Consider the following 22,380-nt stretch of genomic DNA (forward strand, 5'->3'; position numbering starts at 1 on the left):
GCGCCGGTTCAAGTCGGACAAAATTTCTAACCGGCATGCACTGCTTCAAGTCAGCCGCCGATCGGTTTGCGCGGCGCGGCATGAAGTCGAACGCACCTGTTCTCTCCGTGCCCAAAGGAGGAGGCGACTGTATAGACCAATTCAGAGTAGACGTCACAGTTACGTCACTTGCAGCTGCGCGCGCATAGTCCTTGTTAGAATTGTGAGATATAATCTCGGAATTGCGAGAATAAAGACGTGGTGCCCCTTTAAGGCCGGTAGGAAGGTTTTTAGGGCTAAGAAAACCGCCAACATCTAGGCAATTGATATGCAGGCACTGCTCCGGGACTGACCAGGAGCCGAACGCCGGATTGCCCTCCAACAGGGCGCCCCAACCCGAGTTGGAAGCGTCCGTTGTGACCACCTTCCACTTGGAGGTCAGCCCTAACCTCATTCCTGTTTGAAACAGGCGAGGGGTCGTCCAGGGGGTCACAGCTTTGATACAGCGGTGGTCTACCCTGACAGGAAGCCACCCCAGGCGTCAAGCGTGGGGTGGAACGCAGGCTTTGAGCCAAAACTGAAGGGGCCGCATGTGAAGCAGGCCCAGAGGAATTACAGAGGCAGCAGCCGCCATAAGGCAGAGTAACCTCTGAAAAATCTTCAGGGGACGCGTCGTCCCTGGTTTGAGAGATGCCGCTAATCGCTGAATGGTCAGGGATCGCTCCAGCGTAATCCATGCCCGCATTTGGACAGAGTCTAAAATTGTTCCCAGAAAGACAGCTCGCTGTCTGGGCAACAGGTGACTCTTGTGCGGGTTGATAACCAACCCGAGGCGCTGTAAGTGGCTGAGTAACAGCTCTCTGTGAGCAGCCAACTCCCATTCTGATCTGGCTAGAACCAGTCAATTGTCGAGGTAGTTCAAAATGTGGATTCCCATCTGCCTCAGAGGGGAAAGAACCGCATCTACACACTTCGTAAAAGTGTGTGGGGCCAGAAACAGTCCAAATGGAAGGACTGCATTTTATTAGGCCACCCCCTCGAATGCGAATCTCAAGAACGGTCTGTGACGGGGTGCTATGTGGATATGAAAGTATGCGTCTTTCAGATTCACTGTCAAAAACCAGTCCTCGGAGCAACTGTGCGTGAGAATCTGTTTGATAGTTAACATCTTGGACAACCGGCGCATAAGCGAGTGGTCCAGATGTCTAAGATCCAAAATGGGTCTGAGCCCGCCGTCTCTCTTTGGAACGAGGATGTAGTGGCTGAAACAGCCTGACTCGGTGTTCGCTGGGGGGCACTATTTCCACAGCACCTTTTGCAAGCAATGTCTGCACTTCTTGTCGGAGAACAAGCACTTGTCCGAACAGAAGTTTGCATAAAACTTGTTGTAAACACACCGGCGGATCAAAGTGCTGTAGGGAGAGTGAGCACGCAGGCTCTGAGACGGCATGGGATCACTCAAACCCGGTTGCTAAGCCCCGTGACTCCACTGTTTCTTTCTCCGAGTTCGCTGAGAGAAGAGAAATGGGAGAGCGAGGCTGCCTTCATTGAAGAAGGCAATTCGCGAGCGGAGAAGAGCAAGACTTATGCTCTCTGTGAGAGCATTTCATCTCAGTGAACGTGTGGCTCTGCGTGGGTGCTACCCAGACAGGCGACACACTCACTGCCCTTCTGCATCGTGCAGGGGATCCCCGCACGAGCCACACTCGCGGCGTGACATTTGAAACAACGTCGCTAGGAAATTTGCTCAGAAATTTGCTCTTTTAAATAGCGGATGACCACAGGAGAAAGCTTCTTGCTTCTTCCACTGCTGGGGCTTCTTCTACGGTGGCAAGCTGCAGGCTGAGCTTCTTCCTTTTTCGGCTTCTTGATTGCAGAGTCAGCGAAGAGATGATCCTTGTCGCTGAAGGAGAATGATCTGATGAATGGCACTCTGAGCTGACTTATATAGGGGTCGGCTCCGCCCTTTCTGGCGGGCTAAAGTGCCATTGGTTTGTGCAGCTACACAAAAGTGAACAAATCAGGCTTCAGTACAGAGTAAAACAGGAGGTTTCCCCATAGCGTTATACGCAACGGGAGAGACCGTTCGAAAGATCACAGCCATTGTTTTTTAAAAATATGATCATAACACAACAACAGACATAAAAGCCTTCTGGAATCAAGCTAAAAAGTTTTCCACTCTGTCATTTGAGCTTTAAATGCATGGAAAACAATTCAAGCTAATGCAATATACAGCGAAGGCATGCACGTTCAAGATGTTAGACCACATCTGAAGTGAAATCCAAAACAGGAAGCTATAGGTGATCCGTGTTTGGCATGGGTGTGTATTTGTGCATGTGCAATGTCTGTCTCTCTTGGAGCTCATAAAGCCGGTGAATTCTAACTCTCTTCTGCCAGGATAACCCCATTCAGCCCTGCAGTGTATGTCAGCATTTCACGACCACAGCTGAAGACACTTCCAGCCAGCGTGCACAGGCTCAGCCACTCACGCTGTGACTCTTTGAGGGAGCGATCTCTGACAATATACTGACCCCAGAACAGCCTGGCGTTAATCAGATGATGTCAGACAGCTTATCTGCAAGACGTCTATAAAAACAACACAAACTCTTTTCAGTATAAAGAAATAGTGTTCATCTTTGTTGGCTTAATTGTCTTATTTTGGTTTAGCATATGACATTTCTTGCCTTGTGCATTTTAATATTCAAACAGAAAGGATTCATGCATGCTCTCTCATTTCAAGCCAGCATATATGCATGCACTATACAGTATGTTTGCTATGCTTAAAGGCATGCAGAAGTATGCAGAAGAGCACACTGGATGCATCATTGTATCCCATAATGCAATGCACCTGACTTTCTATGTCCTGCAGTTCCCATAACTTTTGCAATCTCTGGTGAAAGACTAACTAAATTATCAAGGTGATTCCCAGTGGTTGGCTCAGCTGAATTCTGGGAATCCCATTGCTTTGAACAATGGAAAAGCATGAGGCTTTACCCTCAACGACAATTTTCTCATAGAAATAAATAATAAAGAACCACTTCTCTTTGGAAAATTGAAAAAGAAAAATATATAGCTTTCAAATATACTATTGCATATATATATATATATATATATATATATATATATATATACAATTTCTGATATACTTGAAAACCATCTGCTCCTGGCATTTTGAAAGCAAAAAACACAGATGTCACTGACAGATATTCGATTGTCATGCAAATCAGGGAAAACGACTATCTAAAAATATGCGAGTTGAAATGGCAGGGGTTATTATATTGAACTAAAACTAACTTGAAATAAAATACTCTAAATAACCAAATCAATAAATAAATAAATAATTGAAATAAAAATAAATATAACTTGAAATAAAAAGTTGAAATAAAAATAACTTGAAAAAAATAAAATGTAAACTTTATTTCAGCTAGTTGCCAGTGCAACATTTCTCACTTTAATTTAGATTAACTTGATGTACTTAAATAATTAAAACTAAAATAAATATTAATAAAACTATATAAACTTAAAAAAAAAACACTAAAATTATAAAAACACATAAGAAAATTACCAAAACTTTCAATTACTAAACTAAAATTAAATTGAAGATGTAAAATATAAAAATAAAATTCAAAATATTAATAAAAACTATAACAGTATCTGGAATAATACTAAAAATTGCATTCTAGAGTTTTTATACATTACATGCCAAACTTATTTATTTGATGTTTTGTCCATGTCATCTGTCAGATATTGTTGTTGAAATGTATATGTGGCCTACTCCAAGATACCAAGTACACTTTATAATGTTTATATATATATATATTATATATTAAATATATATTAAATATATTTATAATTTTAATTTTCTTTAATTATTTTAATTTTGTTTATATACAGTGGGTACAGAAAGTATTCAGACCCCCTTAAATTTTTCACTCTTTGTTATATTGCAGCCATTTGCTAAAATCATTTAAGTTAATTTTTTTTCCTCATTAATGTACACACAGCACCCCATATTGACAGAAAATTGGAAAATTGAAAAAGAAAAATATATAGCTTTCAAATATACTATTGCATATATATATATATATATATATATATATATATATATATATACATATATATCAATATATAATCACTATTTCAAACACATTATAGAGTCAAAACAAAGCAGAGAGCACTGAATATTGGAAATGAAGGAGTTTGTCATCTTTGTGTTCAGCTTTGAGCAGTTCAGGTTAGATGTATGATTATAGAAAACCATCTGCTCCTGGCATTTTGAAAGCAAAAAACACAGATGTCACTGACAGATATTCGATTGTCATGCAAATCAGGGAAAACGACTATCTAAAAATATGCGAGTTGAAATGGCAGGGGTTATTATATTGAACTAAAACTAACTTGAAATAAAATACTCTAAATAACCAAATCAATAAATAAATAAATAATTGAAATAAAAATAAATATAACTTGAAATAAAAAGTTGAAATAAAAATAACTTGAAAAAAATAAAATGTAAACTTTATTTCAGCTAGTTGCCAGTGCAACATTTCTCACTTTAATTTAGATTAACTTGATGTACTTAAATAATTAAAACTAAAATAAATATTAATAAATCTATATAAACTTTTAAAAAAAACACTAAAATGATAAAAACACATAAGAAAATTACCAAAACTTTCAATTACTAAACTAAAATTAAATTGAAGATGTAAAATATAAAAATAAAATTCAAAATATTAATAAAAACTATAACAGTATCTGGAATAATACTAAAAATTGCATTCTAGAGTTTTTATACATTACATGCCAAACTTATTTATTTGATGTTTTGTCCATGTCATCTGTCAGATATTGTTGTTGAAATGTATATGTGGCCTACTCCAAGATACCAAGTACACTTTATAATGTTTATATATATATATATTATATATTAAATATATATTAAATATATTTATAATTTTAATTTTCTTTAATTATTTTAATTTTGTTTATATATATATATATATATATATAAAGAAAATTCAAATTAAAGAAAATTAAAAATGATTAAAATAATACAATTTTGTTGGACTGGAATTCTGTTCTCACCTTGTAATTTTTAGACCTTTTATTCAACTGTAGCCTGAGCTTTAAAATATCCACACTCTGCTTGGCAAAAGATTTAGACAAACACAGTGCTAAACAAAAGGACCACGGGCGGCTTCACAAAAGGTGCAAATGTGAGCAAAAACCTGAAGAATTGAAGCAGACAGAAAGGAGTGATTTCTGGCATTGTAAGTTTAAGGTGTCTTTATACAGTAAACATGCACACACACATGCACACACAAATCTCCTGCTCTTTTATAGACTAGTCAACCCCTCTTTTGCCCTCTGCAGTCCTGGAACCCTTCCATAGCCCTCCTGAGTCGCCATGGCGACCTGAACAAAGACCTCTCAGCCTCATTATTCCTAGAGGTGCTGTTGAGAATAAAGAGTGCCAAACTCATTCTCTACACACTAAACCTTTATGAGAACACTGTAAGAAGGTTTTACTGCAACACCTTTCTCAGCTCATGAAACTCATGAAACACCCACATATCAAAGAGATGTTTCTTACCCAGTTTTCTAACCTATTCGTTCCCTGGAAAAAGCAGCAGGCCTAGTCAATTCAATCATTCCTAATAACCATCTACATATTACAAAAATAATTTGCATAAACACTAGAACACATTATAATAACACGAGTAAGTGCATTTTTTTTAAGATAAAAAAAAAAACATTCGGATAAACCTAAAACAATAATTAAAAAAAAACTTGATTTAAATTCAAATAAAAACCTCAAAATCTGTTGTGACGGTTCATATGAGTCATTATGATTCACTGAGCCGAGCCATAAGAGTAATTTGCTGATTAATCGGAACACGTGTCAAGTTATTGATTCACTACACAGACTCGGCTCATAAGAGTCATTTGTTCATTAATCGGAATACACTGGTTGCACTGTAAGTTATTGAGTCACTACAAAGATTCGACTCATAAGAATCTATTGTTCATTAAAGGGGTCATATGATGCTGCTAAAAATAACATTATTTTGTGTATTTGGTGTAATGAAATGTGTTTATGCGGTTTAAAGTTCAAAAAACACATTATTTTCCACATACTGTACATTATTGTTTCTCCTCTATGCCCCGCCTTTTTGAAACGCGTCGATTTTTACAAAACTCATCGGTCTGAAAAAGCGAGGTATGCTGTGATTGGCCAGCTATCCAGTGCGTTATGATTGGCCGAATACCTCAAGCGTGAGACGGAAATGTTACGCCCCTCACATACCGTGTCCGGCCGGAGCGACGAGACAAAAACATGAAAACCCATTATAAACGAGGCATTCGTTGCATCCAGTGGGGACATAATTACGGATTATAATGACTTATACTGTCTTTTTACGCATTGCGTTGCATTGCGCCGCGTAAACATAAAACCGAGACTTTAGTGTTTGCAACTTTACAGATCTTCTTTATGCACCAAGAGCTTGTAACACTCCAAAGAGAAAGGAAAAATTGAAATCGCATCATATGACCCCTTTAAATTGGAATACGCGGCTGTGATTTGCTACAAAAGACTCGGCTCGTAGGAGTCATTTGTTCATGAAATGGACTACCTGACGCATTGAAGTTGTTTGTGTTTGTTTTTGCATCCATATAGCGCGGGGTAAACAGAAAAAAAATAGTTTTCTTACCATTGCTTTGCGGTAGGCTGCACGATCATCCCCTCACATTCACATTCCTTAATCATTTTTCTTTTGCCATGGCACTGTAGATCAATGTCGTGCTGGAAACATTAATGAGTAACATTGCGCATGTGCGACAACTTTTCATTTTTGACACGTGTCCTGAAGTATAATGTAAAGTAGCGTAAAGTAGCTGATATGAATACGGCCTTCTTTATATTTTGGATTGTGAATTTTACGTGTATAGGCTACCGTTGCAACCTTTATGTTGTTAGGGACAATTTACTATATTGAATATGATAAACGTTTTGAAATAGAAGACAATAATATGCCTACTATAAACTAATAATACATTGTATGTATGCTAGCAGTAACAAGTAGGCTGGAGGATATAAGAACCAAGGCCTCATCAAAAATAACAGCACTTGCCGAAAAGTATAGTCTGGCTATGTAAATATGTAAAAAAAATATGTAATTTAATGAAGAAGTTTAATTGCAAGGCCTGAGAAAAGACCATGTTAACAGACAAACATGTGCCCTGACCAGCAATATTGAATTAACTCTCCAAATGAAGGTGTTTCAGCTTCCAAAAAAAGCTCAAGAAGGACTTCTAATGACATTTGTGTGGCTCAAGGGTCTGTTTTTTTCTTAACTGGATGATTCGTTTAGGATGAAGTGGCTGTAAACAACTGCTGTGATCTCTCTTGTTTTCTACTGCAGACTCACTTTACAGGTTAAAATAGTTCTTGAAATAGCTGGAACAAAAATGTTAAGACTCACCAAAATATGAAAGGCCTGTGGATGTGATCATTTGTGAAGTGACTTGTGAAACTTAGCCTGGTGGTAGTTTGTGAAACAGATTTCTGGTGCCATTTGATCAAGATCAGCTCAGCGTAATTATTAGAAACGTTTGGTTGAATATTCAGTGCGTGATCACAGATTATACTGACACAACATATTTACAGTTTGTGTGTTTTATATGTGAAAGCAGCTTGCTATCACAAGTAGTGCATAGAAACAAATAAATAATGTGTAGCGCAAAGACCTTCAGTTCAGGCATGATAAAACATATTTTCCAAGATAATGAGTTGTGCACTGAATAATGATAAGATGAAATTCAACAGTCATCCTGATAATATTCAAGGTAATAAGAAAAAAAAGATTAAACGAATCTTTTTAACAGGATTCTTTGAATCAAAACCCTCCAGTTAATCCAGTAATATCCTATTCATGGTTTTTCATTTTATGACACAAAATAAAATAATAATAATAATGAATCAAATCTAAAAACTAAATAAAATAATGAATCAATATGTATTCTATTAATAATTGTAGAAAAAATAATACAACACAAAAATATTAAAATAATGATTAAATATTTAATTAACAAACAAACAAATATTTGGATTTGGTGAAATAAGTGGTCATTTTAAAATGCCATTAAAGGCTGTAATTTAAAAGGCCATTTCTGTCATTTCGTTTCGCCTATAATTCCTTTAGTTTATTTCCTCAGTAGGCGGAGAGCATTAAAATAACTCTCTCAGTCTCGATAGGGTTCTGCTAGTGTCACTCAAACCCTCCGTTATGCGATTTGCATCACGAGTTGAGTATAAAAGATGCTTCCTCTCAGACTGTCGCTCCCCGTTTGGGACAGTTCCTGAAGAGAGAAACGGTGCGCTGACTTACAACTTCTGAAGTTCACGATGTCTGCCTCCTCCTACAGAAAGCGCTTTGGTGATGTGGGCCGGAGCAGCTCGTTCTCCAGCCGTCAGACCTCCAGCTCCGTGCGCTCTCGGGTGTCTTTCGGCGTCTCCTCGACTCCGGTCATTTACGCGTCGAAGAGCTCCAGAGTCCGAAGCAGCGCGGCGATGCCACGACTGACCTCTGAGACCCTGGACTTTAATCTCTCAGACGCCCTAAATACGGAATTCAAGGCGAACCGGCTGAATGAAAAGGCGCAGATGCAGTCGCTGAACGACCGCTTTGCCAGTTTCATCGAGAAGGTGCGTTTTTTGGAGCAGCAGAACAAGATCCTGTGCGCGGAGCTGGAGCAGCTGAGGGGCCAGAGATCGTCGCGCATCACGGATCTGTACGAGGAGGAGATGCGCGACCTGAGGCGCCAGGTGGACCAGCTCACCACGGAGAAAGCACGCGTGGAAGTGACGCGAGACAACCTGGCAGAAGATTTAGAGCGGCTCAGAGAGAAGTAACAAGAATTTTCTGTGAATTTAAATACGTGGTTTCAGTGGAGCATTCTGAAACAAGTGGTTACATTCAAAGAAATGTTTGAAGAACGTCCAACTAAAACGTTTCTGAAAAAAAGTTACGTTTTTGTGCTAACGTTTTAAGTGAATTATGGTTCTGTTCTGGGCAAGAACTCCCTGCGCATCCATGCAGCCTAGCATGGATGAGATCAGAGAGAGCAGCAATAACCCCCCAGGGTAAACAGAACAGAACCAACATAAATGTATTGCAGATATGGTTAAAGTTCAATAATGTTATGTACACGTTTTAGAATTAGTCTGATTGAAAGGAGAATCAGAAGGCTGAATCCCGACTGACAGAGGAGGAGTTGGGGATGGAGGAGGGTAATTAGCTATTGAGCAATGCGAAAACTGCTGATAATACTGAGGGACCTTATATATGAATGCTTAGATAGGTGTCGTATTCCCATAGGTAGATGGGGATCAGCTGAGAGTCAGCTGATGCGAGCTTGACTAACGTGACCTGCCAGAACTAACGCTACGCTAGATTTCCAGACAGCTAACAAAAATATGAGCATGTTTTTCTAACGCTCCCATTGAGTTAAGAAAACAATATTTCTCTGTATTTTCTGTGAACTTTAAAAAAAAATCCAGTTTAAAAACGGTTTTTCTTGGTTATGCAAAGGAAACATTAAATTAGGAACACATTCCATTTTTTAAACATTCATAGGAAAGTTACTTGTTGAATGTTCTCTGAATGTTCTGAAACAGGTAGCCTAGTTAAAAAAGTTAGATGAGCAACAACTAAAATTTTATGAAACTATGAAGAATTACAAAAAGCTTTTATATATATACACAGTATATTATAAAGTTTTTCTGCTAACATTTTGAGAACATTATTAAAGACCAGATAGCGTTCTCTGTTAGCTGGGGTGGCCCCCAAAAAGTATTCATTCATACACTTTTGGGCATGTTAAATTATGGATGCATTGCATTAGATCATATCGAATATCAAACCAAATATTATCTGCAGTATGTTAAATATAAACACTATCAGAAAAACATTTCACAAAAAAAAAAGAAGTTTAAGAAAGAATAGATAAAAAAACATTTAAAGCAAAAAGTACTTGTTTTGGGGGCGAAGTATATTAAGATCTCTTTTATTGAATAAGCTGTTTTGATTAAAAATACTTTTTTCCCCCATTTTATCCCATTCTAGGTGCAACAGTGATCTTGCAAAAGTTCTCATTATATGCAAATACTTTTGTGATAGCAATTTATTTTTAGGTAACAAATTAAGGACATTCTCTTTCAAAATAATAAAAGCATTATGCATATAAAAAAGACATTTTGCATATAAAAAAAGAGTTCATGTAGTAGGGGAGCGCGGGGCACAAAGTAACGCGGGGTTAGTTGTAACACACGTGGTTTGAATATTTCCACACATGTTAGCATAACAAAATGTACAGTATTTATTAGTTACCATATCAACATTATATAGAAAAAAATGTGCGCCAAAATTCAAAAATCTTTTGAAGATATTGCTGAACATGTATTTTACCATAGTAAAATTTAAATTCTGGCTTAAGTAAATTTTTCGACAAGTGTAAAATTACTGTGGATTAAAATTTTTTATTCTGAACCCCATGTGGATGTACACAAACTGAGAAAGTCAAAAAGTGTTACTTTGTACCCCGCTCTCCCCTACAATAAACTCCTTAAAATCCAGTAAACAGGATAACTGTGCAGTGTAGTGACAGACCAGTGTTTAGGAAAGTATTGTGGTGTTTGCTTTTTAGTGTTTTGGAAAATATAAAATCAATAGTCCCTTTTACCTCAGGGGCCTTTAGCCTTGATGCACCCTGTGCAGAATGAAGACAAAACATATTTGGAAACTTTGTGGATGTCAGACATCAGCTCTAGCATAATTTGTTTGCACATGCCATTTTTTATTATTTGTGATCTAATGCAGTGAAATCATTTCACACAAGTTGTGTAATAATGAATAAATCAACTATGCTGAGTGAAACTGATTTTAAAGCATCAGATCAGGCAGAAACTATATTTTTTTATTGTATATTTTGTTTTTTATTGACGTCTGTCATTTCCAGACTGCAGGATGAGATTGTTCAGCGAGAAGATGCAGAGAGCAACATGAGGAGTTACAGACAGGTAAAACATCTTTACAACTAATGGTTTTGAGAAACATATAACCTCAACTTATTTTATTTCAAATGGCAGTGTTTAAAGAATTTACAGTAAGAGTCTACTACAAGGGCAAATAATTCTGTTACAGTAGATGGACCAGGCATAAAAAAACAGTAACTTTGCAGGAAAGTATTTCATGAGGCCTTTGCTGATGCAAATAGTTAAAGGTGGTATTGCAACTGCTGTTAACAGTTTCTGCGGTATGGTAATACATCTTGCAACATTTAACCCTTGGGTGGAGTTTTCAGGATGTAGATGTACAATTTGAGCAATGTAGGATGAGATGAATTGACAACATTGTGTAATTTCTGCATCTGGGTGGATGATTGAGCGCACAGAGATATGCAAGAGAAGTGAACTTGCATTTTTAAAATAGTGATTGTCTACACTACCATTCAAAGTTTTTTTTTCCGAAATAAATACTTTTTTTCAGCAAGAATGCATTGAATTGATAAAGTGGCAGTAATGACATTTATAATGTTACAAAAGACTTCAGTTTCAAATAAATGCTGTTCTTTTGACATTTCTATTCATCAAAGAATCCTGAAAAAAATGTCAACAAAAATATTCAAAATTGATTATAATAATCAGAAATGTTTCTTGAGCAGCAAACCAACATATTAAAATGATTTCTGAAGGATCATGGGACACTGAAGACTGGAGTAATGATGATGCTGAAAATTCAGCTTTGCATCACAGGAATAAATTACATTTGAACAGATTCAAATAGAAAACCGTTATTTTGAATTGTAATAATATTTCACAATATTACTGTTCTTACTGCATTTTTGATCAAATAAATGCAGCCTTGGTGAGCATAAGAGACTTCTTTCAAAAATATAAAAAATCTTACTGACCCCAAACTTTCTAATGGTAAACAGAAATGTATAAAGTTACAAATAATGATAAATCTATTAATAATCATTGGACTAAATTTCCTAAAATCACCACAGGGGGTGCTATGACCAAACTAACTTCTGCTTGCAGCTATATTTCTCTGTTTATTTTGGGAACTGCTAGCGGATCTGGTTTGGGTCAGTGTTTGAGGAACGGCTCAGTGTGGCATGTCAGGCTCAGAGCTGAATGTCTTTGTTTCTGGCTTTAGCGCTGGGAAATCTCCAGGTGCTGATTGCTCTTCCAGCAGACCCTGACAAAGCAAACTGTTGTGACTGAACCGGCTGCCAAGGGCAGGAATGTCTGGATAGGTGTGTGTGTGTAAGAGAGAGAGAGCATGTGTCAAGCATAAAAACAGTGCGAGTGTTAAAGCCTCTGTTTATTCATGGTTTTAATGCGGGCTGTGGCAGTCCTGTCAGCAGACATCCGAATGGTGCCACACAGACTGCAGGGCATTGTGCCCAGCCCAGATACTCATTAAACCTCTTTAATTAAACCTCTCTAAGACCTCTTTGTGGTGTACTTTCTGTGTATGTGTGCTCAATACAGCAGTGCTGTGTCATATAGTGTTGTTAATGTTTTGCAGGACGTGGATAACGCTGCTCTTGCTCGAGTGGATCTGGAGAGGAAGGTGGAGTCTCTTCAGGATGAACTTGCCTTCCTCAAAAAGCTTCATGATGAGGTAAGATAGAAAGATACACAGCTACAGCTTCCATTTCCTCTAACAAAATTCTAATTTAAAAGGCATTTAATTGACAGATAAATGCATCTGATTACCACTACCACTCTCTGAACTAGTGATAGACTGATTAATCAACCAATATTTGGCCATTTCAAGGCCATTAACTAAATCTCCATGGTCAGTTAACACAAGTGTCAGTTTCAAAGCCAACTGAAAGCATCAGTCTGATTACTGGCATTAAAAGTAGGACATTTACATGACATTATTAGCACAGTAAAAAAATTAAAATTAGCCATTGAATTAAATTACATTTTTATGATTTCAAAAATATTGTGTAAAATTGTGTAAGATTTTTACAGGTGTCTTTCTCTAATTTGCAATCATAAAATTGTATCATGTAAATTAATTAAGAAAAATTATCATAATAAAAGCAATAATTATTATTATGAATTTAATTATTATAAAAGTAAGTGTAAAATTGTGTAAACTATTCACAATTATCTTTGTCTAATTTGTAATCATAAAACTATTAAGTATATATAAATTAATTAAAATGATTACAATATAATTAAAAGTTATGATAGTTTGAATTATTATAAGTTTGAGTGTAAAATCATGTAAAGATTTCAGTTTTCTTTTTACTGATCCTGGGAGAGTTACGTTAGACTAAAATGCCGGCAGTTCTGACTCACATAAGTACGTAAGGCCAATGAATACCGGCGTCAGGTGCAGGCGCTCACCTGCGAGGTGGACGCGCTCAAGGGAACCGTAAGCACTTACATTTACCTGTTAGACTTATTCTTTGGCCACAAATGTGATGACTGGGACTGTAACAACAAACCTCAGCACTCAAGGGGGCTATAGAGTTTTACTCCAATGCCTGTGCCATGAAATGGGTTATTATTCAGGCAGCTAGCTATAAACATGACAAACTGATAATTTAACTAACCTTTCTCTTCAAACAGATGCTGAATCCATGATAGTAGTTCACTTGAAAGAGAAAACTGACTGTAGAAGAAGATCATCAAGCCGCGACCCACTTACCATATATACTGTATATATATATATATATATATATATATATATATACTAATTAAGCCTGTCAACATCTTATCTGACAGATACTGAATTGGGACAGCGTGTTTTTCTCAGGCACTCTTTACTTAAACTGCATCTGACATAAGTGTCAACAGCTTTCATGCACGTCTTTTAAAATAAAAGTCTAGCATCAGAAAAACATTAAGAATTACGTTTTTTGTTGCTGATGTCGTTTCTTTGGCCGTACACTCCGCGACCCACCAGTTGAGAAACACTGGTTTACACTGCTATTGTGCCTCTTGTGGCAATGCTTAGAATAAATAATGAATTGAGCTCAGACAAATTTTATAATGACAAATTATATGAGCAACAAATTATAAACAACAAATATAAATACAAATATAAATGTTCTTAATAACAACAACAACAATAATAATAAAATTAATATATTTAAAAATATTGAATTAGAATTTCTAAATTGATTAGAAACGTTAACATTTATTTTATTTGATAAAAAATTAAATATTTCAAATATTATTCTGGATAGAAACATATTTTATTTTTATTTTACTTTATTTTATTTTGAGGTTGTGACCCAGACATGTTTATAGACATATTCGATAGTACATAGTTTACTTTTTAAATTTTTAAAAAAAAATTTATTTAACTTTTTGCACGGAACTAATATTTAATATTTGTAGGAACAGACCGGTAACAAGTTGGACAAAGTGTTTATTGTAATTCAATCATAGATTAAATTGTTAATACTGAATCTGAGACATTTTGTCTGTAGGTGTAGAAGAGCCTGATATTCCATGACTACCATAACATTACATCCACGTGTCCCTAAATCATTTTCTTTGTATAAATAATGCAGAATGAGTCTCTGGAGCGTCAGATGAGGGAGATAGAGGAGAACTTTGCAATGGAGTCGTCGAGTTCCCAGGACAATATTGCTCAGCTGGAGGAGGACATACGGAACATGAAGGACGAGATGGCAAAACATCTGCGTGAGTATCAGGATCTGCTCAGCGTCAAGATGGCCCTGGACATCGAGATCGCCACCTACAGGAAGCTTCTGGAGGGGGAGGAGAGCAGGTGAACACTTTTAGTACATTAGTGCTCGATTCATTTATTGAGATGCTGCCGTTTCATGGACATGGTTTATTTTTGGGTTGAAACAACATGTTATGTTTTATAAAATAATTTTACACTTTATTCTCTTGGATGTAGAATTTCAACCCCTCTTCCAAACTTCTCTTCCTTCAGTCTGAGAGGTAATACATCAAGTCACCAATACATATCATAATGAAACATATAAAAATATGTTTGTACAGATTCATTGAAGATAATCTTGCATTTTGACAGAAACGATGCTTGAGTCCAAGCCTGTCATGGAAAATACATTTACTAAGAAAGTTCTTATTAAGACCATTGAGAGCAGAGATGGACAGGTATGTGTTTGACTTAACACAACCACAGTATTTTCACACAGTCTTACAATTATTAAAAAGTTAAAAGTTTTGAAACTACACTGAGTGTATCACTTAATGGGTGTATTTTACAAAAACATGTCCAGGTCACAACATACAGTTCATACATACTTAAATACATGAATGAATCAATAAATGAATGCTAATTTTCCTGTTTAATATATATATATATTTTTTTAATCGTTCAGAAAATTAAGCATGTGATAAGATCATGTTTTTGCAGTGTGACATTATTTTATTGACAATTAAGCACATTTCCCCCAAAATCTAATTATGTTATGCTAAGTAAAAAGGTTTGAAACAACAAAATACTTACCAGGTCACAACTCCAAACTAAACTAAACTAAAAAATGAAATAAATCTTTTTACTTAGAAAATTAAGCATATGATAGGATTAATTTGCATTGTGCAAATTGTGAATTTTGCACAATTATGCACTTTCCCCCAGATTTTATCGTTTTATTTATCTTTTTATAATTGACACCTCTATGATCTCTATGACTCCCTACAATTTACAATATTAAGGTTTCTGCAGTGAACCTGAAATAAATCTAATCTAATTTTAAGTCTATGATTTCATTTGGGTCTCTCATGAACACTTCCACTCTTCTCTTCCATTAAGGTGATCAATGAGTCCACTCAGAACCATGATGACCTGGAGTGATGAAGGAAATCTACTGTTATCATCCACTGCAAGCAACCAACTGCAGCACCTTTCTGTATCCCCACTATCAACTAAATCTAATGTGAACTACACAAAATAACCTGCTTCAAAGTGCCTTTAAATCTGCCAAAAGATACAAGTATTTGAGCCTGTAGAGGAAATGTAGTGATAACACACAAGCAAAGAAACAGCATGACCTTTAGCGTACTGTGAATCTTTTTTATTGTCTGAACCTGCATTTATCTTCTAAATAGCATTTTTGAGCCAATGTGATTTTGTTTAAGCAAAATGCTTCAATAAAAACAATCAAAGAAGGGTTTGTATTCACAAAGAACCTCATTCTTTGTCTGAATGTTCTTCCATGGGCTATTATTATTATTGTGGTAAATTTGCAAAAAACAAATTACATTGTTTTTACAAAGTAAAACAGTAAAAACCTCAGTATCAAAAATCCTAAATCCAAAAAGAATATTTAAATGATTCCATTTTACACAAAGGTCTCTCATTACGCTGTTCCTGGTCTTGGGTTTGAAGCCCATCACTGCCATCTTGTGGACCAGAAAATAGGTGCACCCTCAAGTTTAAGTGTTTTAATGGACCTTTTCTAAACAAGGTGCTTCTCTTAGTGAGGAGCATCCATGTCCTCTGTTAGTGGTTCATGTGGGACAGGATGTGTGTTCCTGTCTGTTTGTTGCAGTGATGGAGATTTGTACTCCCTGGACACGAGTGTTCAAGTTCCTGTTCACTCCCAGGGAAGCACACCGAGTGCTCATGTCATGTGTTTGGTGTCATAACCCAATGGCATTTTTAAAGGAATAGCTCACCTAAAAATCATTTACCCCATGTCATTACAAATGCATATGACTGTCTTTCTTCTGTGTAATACAAAAGGAGAATTTTTTAAGAATGTCCATGGTACTTATTAACTCAGAGAGAGAAGATAGTGATTAAAGGGCTGTCAAGCTACAAAAAAGTATTATAAAAGTAGTCCATACAACTCATCCACTACATTTTGAGTCGTCCAAAGCCATACAATTGCTTTGAGTGATGGACAAACTGAATTTTAAGTTGCTATGTTCTACAACAGGGCTGTCCAAACTCGGTCCTGGAGGGCCGGTGTCCTGCAGAGTTTAGCTCCAACTTGCCTCAACACACCTGACTGGAAGTTTCTATGCCTAGTAAGAGCTTGATTAGCTGCTTCAGGTGTGTTTAATTAGGGTTGGAGCTAAACTCTGCAGGACACCGGCCCTCCAGCACCGAGTTTGGACAGCCCTGTTCTACAATATACCCATTTGTCAAATCTCATTTACACTCGTTTTCACATATTCATAGGTTCAACGTCAGTTATTTCAGACAAGGGGTACTCATGCATCCTCTGGCCAATTGAAGCAAACTTGAATTGTTTTACTTTTAAAAAATACATGTAAGTGCAACTTGGACCAGCGACAAACTAGCTATCAGCTGATCACACCAGTTTAAGGTGGTCAGCTTGGTTAGTAACATATTGGTCAACCAGCTACTCATTAGTAAATTGATCTCTTATGACCAGTAATAGCTAGAAACCAGCTATCAAACTGGATTTTGCATCAAGGATGAGAAAGAAAATAGAGAAATACGGTTGCTACCAGTGTTGGGGAAAGTTACTTTTAAAGGGGTCATATGATGCGATTTCATTTTTTCCTTTCTCTTTCAACTTCAGGGATCTTATCTATGCACAATCAGCTTGTAACACTCCAAAGGGAAAGGAAAACTTGAAATCGCATCATATGACCCCTTTAATTGTGAAAGTAATTGTATATTCGCAGCTCGCCAGTGTCGTGTGTAATTTCATTAATGTGACACACCTGACAGACTAATTACAGATGCTTGTTTTCAACGCTCTCGACCCCAGAGACTCGTGTTTGCCAAACTAACTTTATTCATGTGACGACGGCTTCTCTCGGGAAAGCGCTGGAGATTTCCGCTGGTTTTCGTCGTTTCCAGCTGACAAAATGACTTACAGATAGACCGAGCCGAACGCGAGGAAAGTGGATCAGCATGTTTACCGCTCAGAGGACACGGTTTGCTTAGTAGCCTATCATATCATTTAATGAGGACGCCACAGCAATGACAGAGTCGGAATCCGAGTCATGGAGTGTGTAACCGTGTTTCCAGAGCAGACGGTCAGTCAGCTGAAGGCTGTTTGGCAGAGATGGGCTCAGTGACCTCAGCTTTCACCAGGTCTCGCAACACGTTGGTAAAAGTGGGTTCGGAGCCGCAGAAAGATCCGGACGGGAAAACGCGGAGCGGGTCCGGTGTGATCGCAAAGCAAACTAGCAAACAGGAGCGGAAGCGGAAAACAACCGGCGCCTCCAGAGCAAACACACCTGCGTCTGCTACAGGTGAGTTTCTGTCAGCTTCTGTCATCATTCATATCCGTATGAAGGTGGATTTAGGGAATGGATTAAAGCATACAAAGCGGAAATGGTTTGATTTATGTTTTTGTTATAATTGTTTTGTTTAATTACAGCAGCCCCAAAAGTAGAACTAGCCTACTTGGAGTCTTAAGACGTTTATAAAGGTCATTGCATTACATATCAAAATATCAAACCAAAACAAAATGGAATTCTTCCAAAAGAGTTTTTCACACAGGTTTTGCAATTACTTTTAGGGTCACGTGACAGTTAGGCTTATTGTTTGGTCATTGGTCATTGTTTGGCTAATATCATGTCGGACATGTAACTAAAAATTCTTATAGGCTGAAGTAGTTTTTTTTCTTTTTCTTTTTAATAAGTAGTGTAATTTAATATATATATATATATCTAGAATATTCAGAAAACAATTCGTACCAAAATGACTTTTTACACTGAAAATATTTTCAATTTATGAAAGATTTAATTCATAAATTAAAATATATACATTTTTAATATTTTTGTGGGACTTAAAGTGTATATATATGTGTGCTTTAATAAAGGCTTTTTAAGTCTTAAAGTTAGTAAATTTAAAAATAGTACATAATTCAAATATTAAAGCTGCAGTCCGTAACTTTTTTTGGGTTAAAAATGATCCGAAATCAATATTTGAGCAAGTACATAACCAGCCAGTGTTCAAAACTATGGCCTTACTTTAGCCCGATTCACAACGGTTAGCGTATAATAATGTTTTCTAATTTGAGTGGTACAGGTAGGTTTTCGCGGGAAATTCGAGCATGGCACTGCGTCATGACGTCACGTCTGTAAACATAAAGAAGTTGTCCCGGCTAGTAGGTTATCGCATGTGAGGATCCTGCAGGTGGCAGATTGTTAGCCGGCAAAACTTACGGACTGCAGCTTTAAATAAGCAGTTAATTAAAAAAAAATATTCTCAATGATACTTTCAAAAAGTACTTTATTAATGGTCAAGAAGTGAGTTCTTCATCAACTGCGATACATACTCTGACACAATTTTGGACGCTTGTGTGACAAGGTCAATAAGTTGTTGACCTTTGATCTTTTCTGAAAAAGCATGTTGAAAATGTGATGAAAATGTGTGGATAATCATGATTCAAAAATTACTGATTTATGTTTGTAATTTTGTAAAAATTATTTGTATTCATTTATTTGTTTTTGTGAAAATAAGATTGTTAATAATTTTTTTATCAACATAAATATATTTGTAAGTGAGCTCAAGTGTCCAGATCCTCTTTTGGGGTTCACTGTATTTATCTACCTCTATTAGGTAATTGTGGAATTTAAGCGCACACTGTAAAATATGACTGTGAATTTAACGGTAAAAGACTGTAAAAATGCTACAGTAAAAACCTGTTAAATGGTTAACGGTAAATTTCCCTACTATATACGGTGAAAAACTGTATTGGATATTACATGTATTGGACGGGAATTTTTTTTACAGTGCATGCCTTCTTGAGACGGGTGGGAAACCGGTGTCTGCTCATTTTGGGTCAAAAATGGGGGTGATAGCAGCCATTTATCTGCACATTAGAGAGTTCAGGCACTTCTGCAGAACAGATGAGTAAAACGCTTCATAATGGGATGATCAATGATGTGCCGCTGCGATTCTTTTGAAGGGTCCAGATTCGTGTTTGAACTCTTTGATGTTAGAATAACAGCCCTCATGATGCTTTATATAGCACAAGTGTTTTTCAGAGATGGATTTTTTACACAAGTCTAAAATGGACATAACCATGCAAGCTTATTTTTATGAGTTCAGTCTGCTGTTGAAAATGTATATATAAAGGTTTTAGTACATTTATAAGATACACTACCTTTCAAAAACTTGGAGTCTGTAAGATTTCTTAATGTTTTTGAATTAAGTATCTTATACTGACAAAGGCTGCATTCATTTAAAAAAAATACAGTAACTACAGTAATATTGTGAAATATTATTACAATTTAAAATAATTTTTTCATTTTAAAATATACTTTTTCCTGTGATCAAAGCTGAATTTTCAGCATCATTACTCCAGCCTTCAGTGTCACAGGATCCTTCAGAAATCATTCTAATATTCTGATTTGCTGCTCAAGAAACACTTATTATTATTATTATTATTATTATTATTAATGTTTATAATAATAATATATTTGTTTAATAATAAACAATAATAATTATCAATTATTATTAATTAATTTGGTTGTGTTGATTAATATTTTTGTGAATTTTTTTTCGTGAATCTTCAGCTAATAGAAAGTTCAAAAGAACAACATTTATTTGATATCTTTTGCAACATTTATAAATGTCTTTACTGACATTTTAATCAGTTTAATCTGTCTTGCTGAATTAAATTAATTTCTTTCAAAAAAATTATTTTCTTCCCCAAACTTTTGAATGGTTGTGTATATGCAAAGGTGAAGACCTCATCATAGCAAAATATGAAAATGGATATTATACTTAAAGAAAATAATATCTTTTAAGTGACTTTTCCGGCCTGTTCCAAGTTTTTAAGAAGTCCTTTTTTGATATCCCACTTCTCTGTCCCCTTTTCACCTGACCGCTAAAGGAAGAAGTGACCCTCGAGGGTGACTAAAATATCACCTGTAGCTCTATGTTTCATGGTTACCATGAAGCAGTGACAGTAAAGTCTCCCGCTGAGGTCCCTGAGAGGAAGGTTTTTCTCCCTCTACAGCGTCGCATCTCTAGAGAGTCACAGGTGGGGAGACACCAACCAACATAGTGACCGAATGTTACGTTTAGATCAAAACAAAACACCTGTAGCTCTGTGCTATGTTGTAAGAGTTGGAGGTGTGGTAAGGTGTCCCGAGTCCAAATTTTACAGTACACCCTTAAACATAAAGGTTGTTCATTGCCAACTTTGGTTCCATGAAGAACCTTTAACATCCATGGAAACTTTCCTTTATTTTTTCACTTTATAGTGTGTACAAAAAAAAAAAACCTTCTTTAGATTATAAAAATGTTCTTTACACTAAGAAAAAGGGGTTATTTTAAGAACTTTTTTTGGGAAACCAAAAATGGTTCTTCTAAGACATTGCTGCAAAAAAAAATTCCAAATTAAATGTAAAATTTACTTTTATCTGAAAAGAGGACTTTGAGCAACAGTCCAGTTCTTTTTCTCCTTAGAAACAACATCAGAAGCATCTTACCTGGGCTGTTTCAGAAGTGGCTTGGTATACTGGATTTTTGACTTCCATAAAAGGGTTTAAAACATTGCTGAAAAAAAAAAAAAAAAAAAACCTTTTGAAAGCTTTATTTTTAGGAGTGCATTATGTAGCCTGTCACATTTCAACTCAAGCAGTCTGTGTCGTTCCTGCATGTCTGAGGATGAGACAGACACCTGCTATGAATAATTAGGGCTTTGTTATTTAAATAATGAGTGATGTGTGTGAACATTGTAACTTGCATTTTCAAACTTTTTTTAATTACTAAAACTGGCAGTGGTATTATACAATAATTATATAAATTATATAAAACAATAAATACAGTAACTTAAAGGTGTAATAGGTGATTGTCTTCAGAAACATTTTTTGTTATGCTGGTTGAAAGTCTCTTCACATCCCGATAGCAATCATTAAGTTAAGTGGTCTAAATGTATTTATCTGTATTTATATATTCTGTGGAAGGCGTAGGACCAAGAAATGTTCGTCCAATCAAAACGCTCGGTCCGAGCGTTTTAATTGGCTTTCCTAACTGCCTGTCAACATATGTATTTGCATACCTCTGCGCACCCTGTTCGCGCAGACAGGATACGTCATCAGCGCGTTCACGCACGCTGAGCAGACAGAGTGAGAATGGCAGACAAACATCAACAACCAGAACTTCCTTCCTGGTATTGTAGTACTTTTACTAACTGTACTATAAAGTTTTCTCACCAGGTGAATGACACATGATGTAGCTCAGTGGTTCCCAAATCCAGTCCTCGCACAAGGGAAGCAGGGGAAATCTGTTGAAGTTTACTTCACTTCGGAACATTTATTCACAGATTTGCGCTGCGCAGCGTCTTCACACACAGACGAAACTTACTAGAGAAGTGTGAAGTGTGACATAATATACCTCTGTAAATAAATAATATTTAAATTCA

General features: G+C 36.3%; 1 protein-coding gene and 1 pseudogene across 1 annotated transcript in view; both read left to right on the top strand.

Moving 5' to 3' along the window:
* The first annotated feature begins 8,327 nt into the window (after positions 1 to 8,327).
* On the top strand, positions 8,328 to 16,185 carry LOC107713667 (vimentin-like; annotated as a pseudogene).
* Positions 16,186 to 17,745: 1,560 nt separating this feature from the next.
* The window catches only part of LOC107713666 (calcium/calmodulin-dependent 3',5'-cyclic nucleotide phosphodiesterase 1A-like), a 90,106-nt gene continuing 85,471 nt past the window's right edge, over positions 17,746 to 22,380 (top strand). Inside the window, exon 1 of the mRNA XM_016519251.1 lies at positions 17,746 to 18,250. Coding sequence (XP_016374737.1) covers positions 18,061 to 18,250 — 190 coding nt within the window. The 5' untranslated portion in view covers positions 17,746 to 18,060. The remainder of the gene's footprint in view (positions 18,251 to 22,380) is intronic.

This window comes from Sinocyclocheilus rhinocerous, unplaced genomic scaffold (genome assembly GCF_001515625.1).
Source record: "Sinocyclocheilus rhinocerous isolate Xijiao unplaced genomic scaffold, SAMN03320098_v1.1 scaffold898, whole genome shotgun sequence".
Lineage (NCBI taxonomy): Eukaryota > Metazoa > Chordata > Actinopteri > Cypriniformes > Cyprinidae > Sinocyclocheilus > Sinocyclocheilus rhinocerous.